The 16,422-nt window shown below is 44.8% G+C and overlaps 2 protein-coding genes and 1 pseudogene across 3 annotated transcripts; all 3 read left to right on the top strand.

Moving 5' to 3' along the window:
• The first annotated feature begins 2,703 nt into the window (after positions 1–2,703).
• LOC120691207 lies at positions 2,704–6,973 on the top strand (annotated as a pseudogene).
• An 806-nt stretch (positions 6,974–7,779) lies between these two features.
• LOC120693412 (probable methyltransferase At1g29790) lies at positions 7,780–9,412 on the top strand. Its single transcript, XM_039976835.1, has one exon. The coding sequence runs from the start codon at positions 7,894–7,896 to the stop codon at positions 9,115–9,117; it is 1,224 nt and encodes a 407-aa protein (XP_039832769.1). The 5' UTR covers positions 7,780–7,893; the 3' UTR covers positions 9,118–9,412.
• A 2,280-nt stretch (positions 9,413–11,692) lies between these two features.
• Positions 11,693–16,191, top strand: LOC120689622 (26S proteasome non-ATPase regulatory subunit 13 homolog B-like). 2 transcript variants are annotated; one of them, XM_039971975.1, is made up of 7 exons: positions 11,693–11,861; positions 11,987–12,232; positions 13,090–13,536; positions 13,630–13,710; positions 14,239–14,435; positions 14,516–14,615; positions 15,618–16,191. In XM_039971975.1, the coding sequence occupies exons 2-7, from the start codon at positions 12,086–12,088 to the stop codon at positions 15,801–15,803; spliced, it is 1,158 nt and encodes a 385-aa protein (XP_039827909.1). In that variant the 5' UTR covers positions 11,693–11,861; positions 11,987–12,085; the 3' UTR covers positions 15,804–16,191. The 2 variants fall into 2 exon arrangements, with proteins under 2 accessions (XP_039827909.1, XP_039827910.1); XM_039971976.1 differs by lacking the exon at positions 11,693–11,861 and having other exon boundaries at positions 11,879–12,232.
• The last annotated feature ends 231 nt before the right edge of the window (positions 16,192–16,422 follow it).

The raw sequence follows: 16,422 nt of genomic DNA on the forward strand, positions 1-16,422 counted from the left end.
GTCCCAATGCATAATAATTAGGGGTAGAAGAGTTTTTTCTACACAAATATAATAAAGTATGTCTTAAAAACTCTAGAATGCTCTACATTTTAGGACGGAGGGAGTATGTTCTGGAAAAGTTTGGGCAATACTGGCACAATGCAAAATGGTAGCACCTCCATCCTAAATCTATGGCATTTAGGACAAGCAAATTAGCTCAAAATAAAACTACTTTCTCTAGCATTTATAAATGGCTGACCATATGAAGGGATTGGGTACTGCAGGTGGAAGTGTCTGACGTACCCGCGACTGCCATGTTGCACCCAATTGGTCTTCAGCTCAAGCTGATGATGCCTTGTACTAATTTGCATGTCCTCTAGACCTGATACAAAAATGCTGGGGGAGGCAGCTGAGCAAAGGCCTATACATATTTGGTGCAAGGATTAGGTAGCCTATACATATGTTTGGCGTTTTTAGCATTGCTGTGAGGAAGGGTTAGGTAGCTTTTTTCTAATGATATGGAAAAGTCCATTTTAACTCCATGGACAATGGACCGGATCCATGTTTTCATCCTGTACTCGAAAACCGGTCTTTTTGGGCTCCATGGACTTTCGATATCGGACATATGACTTTCCGATTTGGTTTCTCTTAGTGGTTTTCGTTTATGTTTATTTTGAATGAATATTTAAAAAACATAGTAAATCACAAAAAATATAAAATCTAATTTTGTTGGACTCCACGTGAGTGAATCTATGCAGTGAGCATATGATATGATATAATTTAGTAAAATATTTTGTTTTAGTTATATATATATATTTATAGCTATATTTTTCGTGGTCCAATTACGGTGAACTTTTTATAGTGGTCTAATCATTATATGACTAAGCTGTAGTAAATTTTCATGCTCATGGATCATGTATGCCAGAGTTATAGATTCAAGAGTTCAATTCCAAGATATATCACTCTTTGGTTGCTCAAGCATACAAGATCCAATGAACAAGAAATTCTTACTACATCTCAAGAATGTAATGATTATCCCACTATAATAATTTCACCATAATTGGATCACGAAAATGTAGATATGAATTAAGTACATAAAAATATATATCTAAAAGTAAAAAAATATTTTTTTACTAAATTATATCATACGATATGTTCGTTGCATACGTCTACTCAAGTGGTGTCCAACAAAATTAGATTTCTATTTTATAATTTTTTATTTATTATGATTTTTCAAATATTCCTTCAAAAATAACGTAAAAGAAAACCATTAAGATAAACTAGCTAGGAAGGTCATGTGTCTAGTATCTCGAGTCCGAGGAGTCCAAATGTCCGGTTTTTGAGTCCAAGGTGAAACGTGGACTCAGCCGATTATCTACAGAGGTAAAAAGGACTTTTTCTGATCTGCTTTCCTGGCTTTATATGGCTTGGACCTAAGATAAATCAGTGTCTATCAATGCGGGCGTGAGTGACTATGGATCACTTCCGGTGATGGTTATTGGAACCATCGCCTGAAGGGGATGGGGAGTGCGATCACTGACATCAGCCACATGTAAAAGGGGTTTCAAATTAAAAAATATAAATCTTAAATATGTATCCAAACTAAATTTTGATTACACCATTATCTTTATGGATCTTCAAAATAAGACCACGCTTGCCTTTGTTTGCATGATATTTAAAAAAAATATATTTAATACTAAATAATTAGTTTCGGCTACTGAAAACAAATATTTTAACATCACGAACAAACAATTAGTTTTACAATAAAAAAATTTACACATAATGAACAAATAATAATTTAGAATGAACAAAAAAAATTAAACATCACAAACAAAATGAGTTAACATGGCAGAACAATTTAATCTGCAGAGCGAATAAAATAAATTATGCATCTCAAACTTTATATTATGATGGAGTAAAAGAAAATTATCAAAAAAATATAAGAAGGATAGGTATATAAAGAATAGGTAAAAAATAGTGGAACAAAAAAATAAAAAAGAAAATAGAGAATAGAATAATAATAAACTAGAAGAAAAGGAAGAGAGATTAGCCACTAGCTGCAAAAAGAAAAAGCAAAACAGTCTAAACAGACCATAAAGCGTAGCAATAGGCCGGCCCATGTGTGCCAGTGCTCAGTCCAAGTGTTATTGGGCCGAATAAACAAACATCCAGCAAAGAGTGGTGCGCGGAGCGTTCAGGCAATGGATCGCTCGCGCGTGTCAACACACCAGCATAAAATTATTGAATCTTTGCATGGTATATCAGTCATTGATGTATAACCTTGAACCGATGAACTTGTTTGTTCAGGCAAGGAAAAAATATCCAGTGTTGCCGATTGGATTACATGTAGCATCAAATATGTACAAAATAACACATCTCAAGCAAAGAAACGAATTGTAACAGCATATCTCTAAATAGGTGAATTGTAATGGCAGATCAGTGAACTCGAGAAATTGTAATGACACAGATCTAATTATTTTTTTTTTAAAAAACATGATCAGTACGTGAAGTTGAGAACTCGTGCAACTGTAGAGGTTTCGAACGAACATGGGTGCGTGCGAGCGGCCCAGCCCGTTGCTGCTGCAGTAGACCGCCAGACGCTTGAATGGGCTTGTAGCCCAGGAGGGCCCGCAACCGCATCTGGCACAAGCCGCGGGGCCTCCGGGGGCGCGGAGTGGCCGGTGGCCGTTGATGCCGGCTGCCGGCGCGCCCACCCTTCCGTCGTCGTCTTCCTCCAGCTCTCCTCGCGGGCGACCTCCACCGCAGCTCCCGCCCCCGCCCGGTCGGCGCCGTGGCTGCCCACCGTGCCTCAACATCCCCCGCCATGCCACCGTCTGCAGTCGGCAGCGCCGCCCGCCACCAGGACGGTCTCCCGCTCGGGGAAATTGCCCCGGCGAGAGCCCCTGTCTAACCCCGGCTGCCCTCCTCTGCTTCCCCGGCGTTCTACTGGTAGCGGGTGCCCGCCGTGAGCCCGCGGCATGTCGCTGGTTAAGATATTCCCATCCATTCGCTTGGTACTCCTGCTGCCGTCGCTGTCGTTGTAAGAAACGGACGAGGATAATCAATTGATCGATGAGGTGAGCCTGGTGAGGTGAGGGGGTCTCAATCCCAATCCCAACCCCATCCGCGCTCGCTGCCATGCCGGCGATTTCTGGCCACACCTCCATCGCCGGCTATCCCAGTAGCCCCCCACCCACCCCAGCGCGTCGCATCGAATCTGCGCGCCCGCTACCACCTGCCTGCTCTGGGCCGGCGCGCGCGCGCGCGAGGAGCGGGAGGGACATCAGCTGATCAGCCCGCAGGACGGAGGGAAACTTCGCCTCCTCCTCCTCCTCTGCACGCCTCGAGCAACGGCCTCCTACTCCATGGCAGCGACCGCCATGATTGGGGTTGCCACTTTCCGCTGCCACCACCGCCGCCGCCACTCCGCCCGCCCCCGCGCCACGTCGGCTGTCCGCTCCTGCACGCTTCCTCCTCGATGCCGACGACGCGGATCGGTCACGCCTCATCCCTCTTGTGCCGCGTCTCCCCCGCCCCATGGCCGCGCAGCGGCAGCATTGAGCCGCTGCATCGCTGCCTGCGGCACTGGCTTCATGGGTCCACCCAAATCCGACAATGGCACCGCCGCGCTTCCCCGATCCTCGTCGTCCGACCTTCGCCGCCGGCTGATCGTCCCCAACTCCACCGCCGGCGCCGGCAGCGCCAGCGGCTCATCCGGACTGCTGCCCACCGTGAGAAGATGCTTGCTTTCAACTTTTCGTTTCTGCGCTTAACAACCTCTCTTCTTGAATTGAAGTATTGAACCCGATCGATGCGTGTATGTATGCACGCAGATTCTTGGCGTCGCGCACCTGCTCGTGTCGCTGGGCATCGTGATCGCCGCCGACAAGTTCCTCAAGCAGGCATTCGCCGCCGCGTCCATCAAGTTCCCAAGCGCCCTCTTCGGCATGTTCTGCGTCTTCTCCGTGCTCGTCGTCTTGGACGCCTTCGTGCCGGCTCTCGCCAAGGGATTCCTGGACTTCTTTGAGCCCGCCACGCTGTTCATCCAGAGGTGGCTGCCCGTGTTCTACGTCCCGTCGCTGGTCGTGCTGCCGCTGGCCGGCAGGGATGTCCCAGCGGCTTCAGGCCTCAAGATCTTCGCAATCATCTGTATGTAACTATGTATCCATCCCGGTCATATCGTACCACTACCACTCATTGTTTCTCTTCACACAACAAATTAACTTAATTTCTTGCTACCCATCTAGTAATATGAAGGGTCAAGAAAAACTTGAAATATGACACTCACTTACAAAATTGAATTAGTTCATGCCTGCAAAATGCACTAAGGCAGGAGGAGGTTTTCTTCAGTTATGTACGTTAGCAGAACTGCAACCAAAAAGATGACGGTTTTAAAATTGGCAACGTATCTCGTGCAAACCCGTGCAAACCTACTAAACAAAGTTTCAAAAAATTCTGAAAAAAATCATGAATGTGCTTCTCAGCTTACCTCATATATATATAAAATTTCATGGTCAAATTCGTCTTACTCTAGAAGTTACAAAAAAGACAAATTTTCTGACAACAATAATGGTTCAAATGCATCTCAAATTTGTCTTTTTTGTAACTTCTAGAGTAAGACGAATTTGACCATGAAATTTTATATATAGATGATGTAATCTGAGAAGCACATTCATGATTTTTTTCAGAATTTTTTGAAACTTTGTTTAGTAGGTTTGCACGGGTTTGCACGAGGTCCTTGGTTTGCACTAGATATGTTCCCTTTAAAATTTTGAAGTACGAAGCCAGTCTGACTGATGATAGCATCGTGATCCTATGGGTTAAGTGACTGCACATGAAACACATGGTAGAGAAGGAATTGGATTTGATTACCACAATGGCCTGGTTCTTTTTTTTTCTGTCATGGCAGTCTATATTTCCATTTCTGAAAAATAAATTTGGGACAACTACATTTACATGGTTTTCATTTGGCTTTCTTCTCTAGTTGGTGGCTGGTTTGCTTCACTCGCGGTCGCAGGGTACACAGCGCTAGCTGTGAGAAAACTTGTCAAGACGCAGCTTATACCAGCAGAGCCCATGGGCAAGCCGTTGCCTTTTTCGACCTCCGAAACCTAGGCATGTGGTGCTATCTTTGTTGCATCATTTGGCGTTGCATATTTCAATCCCACAGCATTTGGTACCACAGCAAAAACAAGCCTTCCATTCCTGCTCGCTGCCACTTTGCTGGGATTCATGGTTGGTTCTGGGTAAATACGCTTATATAAACTCGATCAATAGGATCCGAACCATGCATGCATCTTATTCTGTTTTTCCTGACGATCTGGGTGTTTTGCATCCAATCATCTCCTGCGCACTTTCTGCAGATTTGGCAGCTGTAGCTTATGGGTATCTCTCCGGGTCTGGACTTGATGCCGTGCTAGGTTCATAAGCTAAACCCTACTAGTCCTACAGTTAAACTGTGTATTCTTTATTTTTCAGAAGAGTTGCGTTCAAAGCATTTGTGGCCGGAGTACCATAGAACATATAAACACAATATCATAGTGTTCTCAGAAATTTAAAGTGGTTGTCCAGGTGATTACTATACAAAGGTGGCTTCTAATCCTGGAGCTGGTGACGTTCTAATGGGTTTCCTTGGGTCTGTGATCATATCATTTGCATTCTCAATGTTCAAGGCGAGAAAGGTACCACTGAACATGGCTATATCACATCATTTCTGTTAAGCTCTATTTTGCTACAAGTGCCTGTTGTCTGAATGCTACCTATTTTATGCTTCCTGACTTCAGCTTGTATTACCGTGGCATCAATTGCCCTTGCATCGACGTTCTCTTTGTACTCAACTGCTATTCTAGGGCGCCTGATTGGGCTGGAACCATCGTTAACCATATCGATATTGCCCAGGTGTATTACCGTGGCGCTGGCTTTGAGCATAGTATCTTTCTTTGAAGGTAAAAACATTGGTTTGCATTCTCTTGTGAATTTTCTATATTCCTGTCAGTAGAAATGAGGAGATAAGAATGGGTTTCCTAGCTTAGATTTCCCGGCAAGTTACATCATGTGTTATGATGATGAGTTCATAGCTTGTATTCGCAGTAAAGTTAACCGTAGGTCAATTAATTTACCTAAACCTGTAGTCGATTTTTTTCTAAAAGAAGTTTTACTCTGCTTTTCTGGAAAGCAATAAAATGTCACGGGACAAGAATCTGGGGGATACCCAGTTCGTGAAGCAATAAACCTGTAGTCTGATTGACTCAGTTCTTCAGAAAGAGTTGAATCTTCGTGCCATATATCCTTGCCATAAATTGTTGACCGGCAGGTTCATGGGGTTTCCTGTGGTTCAGGTGTAAACTCTTCTCTAACCGCTGCCGTGGTTGTCCTTACCGGTCTCATCGGTGCCAATTTTGTCCAAGCAGCAATGGATAAACTTGGTCTGAATGACCCCATCGCCAGAGGAATAGGAACAGCGTCCAGGTAATTTGTTCTAAACGAGTCGATCTAGCTCAATCTTTTGCTCTGTAAAGCACGATCAAGATTCAGGCCCTGAATGGTATTGGCATGTAACCTTGTTTGGTTGATGGTGCAGTGCTCATGGATTGGGAACAGCAGCACTGTCAGCCAAGGAACCCGAAGCGTTGCCTTTCTGCGCCATCGCGTACGGTCTCACGGGGATTTTCGGATCGCTGATTTGCTCGGTTCCGGCAGTGAGGCGAAGCTTGATATTCATAGCTGGTTGAGATCAAATTATGATGAGTGATTCAGGCTCGTCGCTGGGTTAGCAGATACAGAGCATTTCTGCCTTTTCTGGTAACTGATGAATTCGACTCTTCAGAGAAAATAAGATTCTTTTTTCTGTTTAAGAGAGTCATGTACACAAAATGAGAAAATAACGTCCCAGGTGAAATTTTGGGAAATAATGTACCTTGTACAGAGGCTTGAAAGAAAAAGGTGAACTAGTAGATGTTTACTCCTGCATTGCAATTCTCGGGTTGTCATACTAGGGCAAAGTGGACCTATTTTGCTGTTTGAGATATTTACCTCTTTCTCATCTCTCTCTAGAAACAAGAGATGACTGTTAAACTTGACATTTTTTAACAAAATAGAGGCAAATTACAGTATGCAATTGGACAAAAATTAGTTGGAGAGCAAGCACACTCGCTCGACGCATGGCTCGCTGAAGATGGAGGGGAGTGATGAGGTTGACAGTCACTGGCCAGTGGCCACCGTTCGTGTGTAGATCTGTTTGTTTCCATCAGTTTTTTTAACTTCTATTATATTAAAAAGAATCTTACTATTAAAAGTATTAAATAAAATTTATTTATAAAATATTTTTGACAGATAGTACTAATTTGTGAGACGAATCTAATAAACTTAATTAATTCATAATTTGCTACAATAATACTACAGTAACCATCCGCTAATTATGTATTAATATATATCATTAGATTCGTCTCGCAGTTTAGCCCCAAAGTCCTGCAGTTAGTCTTGTAATCAGATTTCATTTAATACTAATAAATATCAATATATTCTTTAATTTAATATAGTTTAAAGTTTAGTTTTTGAAACCTAACAACCCCGTGTGTAGTGTATAGTGTGTAGGTACCAAATCCAGCGAGCAAGTGCAAAAAAAAATAAAAAACACAGCAGACAGAGGTCAAGTGGTCAACAGCAGTCTCCTCTCCGTAGGTCACCGTGTTCGGCAGGCTGGAGCTGAAAGTTGGAGCTAGAGTGGTGTGAGATAAAAATACAGTTAACTGGCTGGTGACTGGAGTTTAGGGCCGGTGAAATGTGAGAAAGGAATACTGTACCTCCAGCCGAACACGGTTGACACTCGACAATCCACACACTCCACGGCCGTAGCAATCTACCTCCAGAGTCCAGATCCCGCCTACATTCTCCTAGCCGACTACTGTGCCGGCGATGAGGAAGACGGGGGTGACCTCCGCCACCACAGGTACAGCCGCAGCAGGAGCAGGAGCAGGAGGGGCAGGCTGGCCGTGCGGTGGCGGCCTCAACCTCAGCTTGAGGCTCAACGTGCTGCTGCTGCTGTCGGTGGTGGCCACCAACCTGGTGTCCCTCTACCACCTCTCCCTCCGCGCCGCCACCGTGCCGCCGGTCCTCCTCCAGCAGCGCCAGCAGGGCGGCGAGCAGGAGCTGGTCCTGATCCGGCAGCTGGACGCCATCCGCGCGGGCGTGTCGCAGCTGAACCACCTCCGCTCCTCGTCCCCGCCGCCGCCGCCTCCCCCGCCGGAGCTGCTCCTCTACTCCCGCCTCGCCCCCGTCGCCTCCGCCTGCTCCGCACACCCGGACCTCCTCCACCGGTACATGTCCTACACCCCCTTCGCGCCCTGCCCCGACGACGCCCTCTCCCTCGCCGAGCCGCTCCTTCTCCGCGGATGCCACCCGCTCCCGCGCTGCAGGTGCTTCTCCCCCATCGCGCCCGCGTCCGCATCCAAGCTCCTCCCCGCCGACCCCTTCTCCCCGCTCCCCGACGCCGCCGTCCGTTGGCCCATGGAGGGCAGCTGCAAGTCTTTCTCCTGCCTGCCGCCGTCGCTGGGCTTCGACGTGGCGCGCGCGGAGGCCGCCCGGTTCCTCCGCGCGCGGGGGCCCCTGGACCTGACGGCGCCGCAGCTCCTGCGGCTAGCGTCGCTGAGCCGCGCGGGGCCCATCCGGCTGGGGCTCGACATCGGCGGCGGCACGGGCACGCTGGCGGCGCGGCTCAAGAAGCTCGCGAACGCCACGGTGGTGACCACCACCATGAACCTGGGCGCGCCCTACTCGGAGGCGGCGGCGGCGCGCGGGGTGGTGCCGCTGCACGCGCCGCTGCAGCAGCGGTTCCCGGTGGGGGACGGGACCATGGACGTGGTGCGGGCGGGGCACGCCGTGAACCGGTGGACCCCGGAGGTGCCGCTGGAGTTCCTGTGGTACGACGCCGACCGGGTGCTGCGCCCGGGCGGGCTGCTCTGGGTGGACCACTTCTGGTGCCGGAGGAGCGACCTGGAGGGCGTCTACGCCGCCATGCTGCGGAGGCTCGGCTACAAGACCATCAAGTGGGCCGTCGCCGACAAGAGCGTCGCCGGCGGCAGCAACAGTGGCAAGGACGAGGTCTACCTCACCGCGCTGCTGCAGAAGCCATTCAGCTAGGTGGCGCACACTGTGAAATGGGGCGAATGATATCGATCAATGGAGCATCTTCTTCGCTGAAGACCGAAGCAATGCAGATTGCAGACATGCCGGTGTAATGTTGCAGCAGTCTGCTTGTGTTGTGCTGCATGCTCGCAATTTCTGCAGCAATCACTGGCGGATCCGGTGGATGGCCAGGGTATGCCGTGGCATACCCTAAGGCCCTATTTAGTTCTGTACATGTAAACGCAAAAAAGTCGTAAACGTATTAAAGTGAAAAGGAATCTTGCTAATTTGAAGTACTAAATAAAGTCTATTTATAAATTTTTTTGCATGGTTGGGCTGTAAATCGCGAGACGAATCTAATGAGCCTACTTAATCCATGATTTGCAACAGTGATGCTACAGTAATCATCCGCTAATTATTGATTAAGCATGGATTAATTAGCATTATTAGATTCGTCTCGCGATTTACAACCCATCTATGCAAAAAGTTTTGCAAATAGACTTCATTTAGTACTTCAAATGACCAAGATTTCTTTGCAAAATTTTTTTGCAAAATGAACTAAACAGACCCTAAGCCAGCCCTTCTCTTTCTAACAACTTCTTTGACTGGGATTAATAAAATTGAATTGCAACTTGACAATCATATTGATGACACTAGATATGAGGACAGCTTCAAAGGTCTTACCAATCATGATGACCTTTCAGTTCTAGTTCAAATTGGGAGGCATAAGATTTATGATATGGTTTACAATCTTCTAAAATTACTCTTGTTTCTACCGGTGGCAACATTTTTTTCCAAAGTCAGCTTTTCATTAGTATAGATCCAAAAGCACTTTCTCCTACTTTTACTGACTTTTGGGCATACAAATTACCCAGTTGCCATTGATTATGTAGATACATGTTTGTATTTTTTTTACGTCGCTCTCTCCTCCTCCTCGCGACCGCTTCCTCGGCCCCCCTCACCTCCTCTCCCGCCAGCGCACCACAAGCCTTGTCCGCGCGGGTGCGCGGCCCTGCTCTGATGAGTGCGCGTCTCTACCTTCATCGTTGTTGAGGCTCCGCGCCCTCCCCACGCCGCTCCCCTCCCTTGAGAGGGCCGCATCGAGATGATTGTGGATGATATATGAGTCCCTTTAACAGTTTTCTGATAAACAATTACAGCTGCCGAACTAGATGGCCTTCTGCTTTTTTCACAGCTGTTTTTCTATGGCCCACAGCTCACAACAGCTTTTCCAAAAGTCACAGCTCAACCAAACAAACCTTTAATTTGCTTCTACTATTTATATTGTAATCTATGCAAGTATTGAACCTAATTACTTGTATACCGAATTGCTCGTGGAATTTTTTATTTTGCATCGATTTTTTTTAGATTGTACCGAATACCGAATTGTATGTTAAAATTTTAACATGGCATACCCTAAGTTTCAATCCTAGGTCCGCCACTGGCAGCAATGTGTGCAAGCAGTAGAGCTGATGGGCAAGCAACCTTGGCAATTTTTCATTATTGTATGTAAATGGGAGTAATGTCATAATTAGCAGCCTTCCTCTAGAGAATTCGTTCACTACACTGATTAACATGCCTCACCATATGATAGCAATTTTTCCTCCACTGATTACTGATTTGCAAGTTGAACTGCTTACAGATAGTACAATTTTTCTGTTGGATTTTTATTTTCGAGAATGTGGGATTCCCATATGTTAAGCACTTAAGTAAGATCTTTTGGTTGGTTAGATTAAACTGTCAAATTGGTCAAACAATTCTCCATTACCTTTTTTTTTTGCAAAAACTCCAGTACATCTATTTGCCTTATAAAGTACAAATATTTCATCCTAACTTCCCCGAATAAAGTGAGAGATTCTGCTCTCATAATACAGCAGATGTATTGAGACGAGATTACCGAAGAATTGCAAAAGTACCTCTCTTAATATCTATAAATGTGGTACTAGAACAATACAATAACATTTTATTGCGAAATATTTATGGGAGGCTGCTGAAGATAAGCTCCTACTAATTTATTCGGTTACCTCTAAAATTTACGGGATTGAGAAAATTATTTTCTTGACCCTAAAAAAGCTATGCTTAGTAATATAGTAATTACAATATCTGCTTTTTAGTAGCTCAAATGACATGTTAGTGATTTTTTCTGAATCCAGCATGCTTAGATATGACTCCAGTAAATTTTCACGGTTTTACCATGTTCATGTGATTTTATTAGTGAAAAAATGCTAATTCATGAAAAATTTATTTATGTTATCGTTTTCCTGATTAAAAATCTAAATTGATGTGCTTGGATATAATAAGAATGTAGACCTAACTACAGGTGATGGAAGGTCAAAAAACTAAATTAAATTTGTTTTGGAGGTCAAATAGTCAAGTTCAAGATAAAAGAAAATTAAGAAACTAAGCATAAATTTTTTTAGGGTCTAATTCCTTTTTTTTTGAGATAGATAATTCTAATTCATATGGCGGGGCCGGTAGGTTGTTGGTTCTACAACAGCGCAGCGGAAATTGATACGGGGCCCATGGGCCGAGTCTGGTCGCACTGTTAGATGGGCCGCCGGACGCACACATGGGGTAGCGCATTCATTGGGCAGTCCGCAGCGCAGCAAAGCCGTCGTCTCCGACTCGTCTCCGTGTTCTCTCCGTCGCACGCAGCGCAGCCGTCGGGCTTCTCTCCTCTCTTCCTCGCAGTGGAGTCCAGGACTCCACCACCAGATAGATCTAATCGATCGATCCGGATCCTTCCCTTCCATCTCACGGCAAGTATCTCCCCCCTCCCTCCTTCCCCTGCCTCGCCTCCGCCAGCGCTAGGGTTTTATTTTTCGCATTGCTCCTGCTGGTGGTTGTTGGTTGTTACCCTCCTCTTCCGTCGTCTCCCTCGCAGCCGCCGCCTTCGCTTTCGCCGCCGCCGCAGATCTCCCGCGAACCCTAACGACTCGGCAGCTTCCCTTGCTCGGCTCGGGGAACCGGAGTTGGCGTTGCGATGGCGCTGCAGTACGTGGAGGCGCAGCGGCAGGCGCGCCCGGACCTCGCTGACTGGTACGCCTCCCTCGCCGACCTCTACCAGCGGAAGCTGTGGCACCAGCTCACCCTCAAGCTCGACCAATTCCTACAGCTCCAGGCAGCACAGGTTCGGTTCCTCCTCCTCGTCTTAGGGTTAGGGAAGGTTTTGCCGATCGATTCCAGATGTGTTAGTTCATGAGGCGGATCTCTCCCACCCCTCCCTTCCTTTAGTAAGATTTGAACTTGTGACCGGATAATTGTTGCTGGCCTAATCTTTTGAGTTACCTATGTTGGGGAAATTGCATAAAAATTCGCAGTAAGTGGGCAATTATATGTTGCCTTTATGATTCTTAATTCTATTCCCATGTACTGTCAGATTCAGCAGCTTGCATATTGGGCCAATAAAACTGCATGCATGTTGTTTAAGCATCCTGCTGCAGCTTCAGTCAAACAGAGTCGAAATGGATAAAACTATCAAAATAATTTTTCTGGGCCTTCTCTGTCTGCAATGCACACAACTTCAGTTGAATGCTAGAATTGATATTCATCAGACATAGGGAATGAATTGCTGCTTCACTTGACCTAGATATACTGAGTGCCGGTTACATGGGCAACTGCTGAAGAATAATGATGTCTAAGGAAAATCTCAGGAAACTGAGATGTTTTTTTACTCGTTGCTTGCCTTGTTTAATATACACCATAGCCTTTTTGTCGATTTCTCACATACCTGTGTATTGTATCATGAGTTATATTGATAAATTAAACTGTTGTTCAACAGGCAACTGCACTAGAACGATTTTGTTCTGTAGCGGTTACATTATCATTTTGGTTGTTTATAACATTTTTTGTTCTAGTTTGTGCTTTGACTACCTATTATGATTGAAAGTTTTGTCAATTTTTTTATTGTTTGACATTATTTTACCCGCTGAGATCTTTAGACACTCAGTTTCTTTCATGACTCTAATGCCATTGTTTCCTCCACAGACTGGAGACACTATCATTCAGCTCTACAACAACTTCATCACTGACTTCGAGACCAAGATTAATCTGCTAAAGCTTGCCCATTTTGCGGTGATAGCTTCTCGCCAATATCCTGACAAGGATGCTGCAATTACTTTCTTAGAGGGGGTGATCACAAAGTTGCGTGAGACAAGGGAGTCGCGGATTAATGAGCCAATTCTCTACGTGAAGATGCAAATTGCAGCAATTAATCTTGAGAAAGGAAACCAAAAGGAGTGCAAGAATTTGTTGGAGGAAGGGAAAACCACTCTGGATAGTATGACCGATGTTGATCCCACAGTTCATGCTAGCTTTTACTGGATATCATCTCAATACCACAAGGCCCGCCAAGAATTTGCTGAGTTCTACAAGAACGCTCTTCTCTATCTGGCCTACACAACTGTGGAATCTCTCTCTGAGTCATTCAAGATGGTATGTTTCATTCATCAAAACGTTGTGTATCATAAAAAAAATCATTCAGTTGCATTTAAGCTGTGATTTATTGACTATGTTCTATCATGTCAGGACTTGGCATTTGATCTTTCTCTCTCGGCCTTGCTTGGTGATAACATTTACAACTTTGGGGAATTGTTATCACACCCAATTGTAAGTAGTACTTTGTTTTTGCATGACCTACTCTATTCTCATCCTTACTCTTCATGTATTGTAGTTTTCTTTAGATGGCATCCATTCCACTTTGTACTTCTTTTGTTGTTTTATAGTTTTATACACAAATACCAGCAGCACACTTATTTAATTATCAGTGTCAAGTGCATGAGTTTGTGTGCGCAGTTATTGGTTAGACAATAAATTCAACCTGTTAACTGTGAAGGTACCACATTATATAAAATTTTGAATATAAAGTCCAGTATACAGATTTGCATACTGTAGCCACTCATAGTATATTTGTTATTGCAGAGTAATTTCTTTACATTTGCATGGTTGACATTGAAGAGGATGTAGTTTCGTATGAACAAAATTTATTTGGATATTATTCTATTTCAGTATAAGACAAGCTGACTAATGTAACAGGAACATCATTCAATCGAAACTATAGTTTTTTTATTTTTGCAAATTATGTGTTTTGATTTGGTGCTTCTTTGATTTAAAAGTTATTTTTATCTCTTCCCACAGATCAATTGTCTTATTGGAACCAAGGTGGAGTGGGTCTACCATATGTTACAAGCATTCAACACCGGTAACCTTGCTCTCTACCAAGAACTTTGCAGGGTTCACAATGCCGCACTTACTGCACAGCCAGCTTTGGTGCAGAATGAACGGAAGCTGCTTGAGAAGATCAACATTCTTTGTCTGATGGAGATAATCTTTAGGTAACATTTGTGGAATATTACTTTTCTGACAGCACCTCCATTTTCTTTTCCTTCGACATCACATTTTCTTCATGTTGCAGCCGTCCATCAGAAGATAGAACTATCCCATTGAGTGTTATTGCTGAGCGGACTAAGCTTTCTATCAGTGATGTCGAGTATCTTCTTATGAAGAGCCTCTCGGTAACTTCATTTCCTTTTCCCCCTTTGATATCCTATATTCTTTTTAGCTTAAGATATTATTTTCATTTTTGTGGAATTCTGTTGTGATATGGACCATGGATTTTTTAGAAAGCTCCAACCTTCTCTGTTTTATGCTCCCAATTTTTTAAACGAATTTGTTCATTGGAAACTCAATGTATGTTTACATGGTGGTCTGTGGTTCTGAAACAGCAAGAGTAACATGCAATACAATGTTATGTGGCTGTCCTCCCAACACTTGTGCTAGTCTTGTTTATTGTTGTATTATTCCAATGGATGGTTTTCTGGAACTTCATTATTTGAATTCTTTCATTTCTATAGAAGTTGACTAATTGTGTGGGCGGCAGATTTTGCTTTGCATGTTTGAGTATTTTTGGTTCAAATGTTTGTTGATCTTCACAGACCTGTTGTCCTTGTTGCAGTGTTTGTCCAATGCATGAACTAACCTTTATGTTCAAGTTGTTGACTGTGTAATATCTAGGCCTGATCATCTGTCGGGTCAGGTTCGGGTCGGGTCACTTTGGGTTTCGGGTCAAAAAATGTTGACCCATGCCCGGCCCATGACATGGTCGGGTTCGGGTTGGGTTGGGTTGGCCCGGAATTTTGTGTGTAATTTTCAGGTTGGATCGTTTTTTTTTTTTGAATTTCGGGTCAAATATTTTGGCCCGTACCCGACCCGTCACTTGGTCGGGTCGGGGTGGATCGGGGTTTTTTTTCGGGCGGGTTGGGTCGGGTTTATCGGGTCGGGTGGCCCGTGATCAGGTCTAGTAATATCTGATACTATTTTCTGTATTTCTAGCCCTCTGTAAGATATATATTTTTTATTTTAGTCACTGCTTTAAGCTTGTTCTTGCAAAAGTGCGACCTGTTGATGCCCACTATTTAGGTGTTGAAGTATCACTGGAGACTTGGGTGGTCACTCTCTTGTTTGGCTGACATATGGCTGGCAATCAATTTATAACGTTTCTTTCTTTTCCTACTCAGGTTCATCTTATTGAGGGAATAATTGATGAAGTAGACAGTACAGTTCACGTCTCGTGGGTCCAGCCTAGAGTACTTGGAATTTCACAGGTCAAGGCTTTGCGCGAGAGGCTGGATGCCTGGGTTGGAAAGGTGCATACCACATTGCTTTCAGTTGAGGCGGAGACCCCTGATCTTGTTGCTGCGTAATTTTGCGTCTGTTCCACTTCTGCGAGAGGCTTGGTCAGCGATGTCTTGATGCGAAGTGTGAGATGCTCTGTGTGTGACGCTTGTAGTCACCGTCTTCTGGATAATGAAACTTGCTGCCCTGAGCATTCTGCCTGCCTGTGACTGCGTCCTACTGATCGGGGCCTGTAATTTCCTTTTTGTTATCCTTTGGACATGGATGGTTAGAACTTCACGGAGTGTCATTGAGACGAGGCCAATGGATTGGAAATTTCATACTAGCAGGGTGTTACTGTAGTTTCCCAGTTGAATTTGATTTGTAACTGAGTTTATACTCGTCCGTTGGACATGGATGCAGGAAAATCTTGCTGAATCTTTCAAGTCTTTGAAGGATCTTTGTGGCTGATGTTAACATGTAACGTTTCCGTGCACTGGTGGTATTTTTTTTTTCTTTTGCGAAGGGGAGGATATATTAGCCAGATGAACAGTACAGCCTCCATTTTACAACCAGGACCTTGAAGAAAAGGAAAATTACAAAGGAGTCCGGAGATCTCCTGTTCATCTTCCAGCTCCGGAATCCTGATCGCGTGCCTAAGCTCCGATCCGCCCGAACTGGCTGAAATCTAAGCCCCCGCTTCCAGAA

This window comes from Panicum virgatum, chromosome 9N, assembly GCF_016808335.1.
Source record: "Panicum virgatum strain AP13 chromosome 9N, P.virgatum_v5, whole genome shotgun sequence".
Classification (NCBI taxonomy): domain Eukaryota; kingdom Viridiplantae; phylum Streptophyta; class Magnoliopsida; order Poales; family Poaceae; genus Panicum; species Panicum virgatum.

What these genes read in the sequence shown, in the direction of transcription:
- LOC120689622 (XM_039971975.1), top strand. Translation starts at nt 12,086, where the DNA reads ATGGCGCTGCAGTACGTGGAGGCGCAGCGGCAGGCGCGCCCGGACCTC. An exon ending in AATTGTTATCACACCCAATT is followed by an intron (nt 13,711 to 14,238) that starts GTAAGTAGTACT and finishes CTCTTCCCACAG; the next exon opens with ATCAATTGTCTTATTGGAAC. An exon ending in TTCTTATGAAGAGCCTCTCG is followed by an intron (nt 14,616 to 15,617) that starts GTAACTTCATTT and finishes TTTCCTACTCAG; the next exon opens with GTTCATCTTATTGAGGGAAT.
- LOC120693412 (XM_039976835.1), top strand. Translation starts at nt 7,894, where the DNA reads ATGAGGAAGACGGGGGTGACCTCCGCCACCACAGGTACAGCCGCAGCA.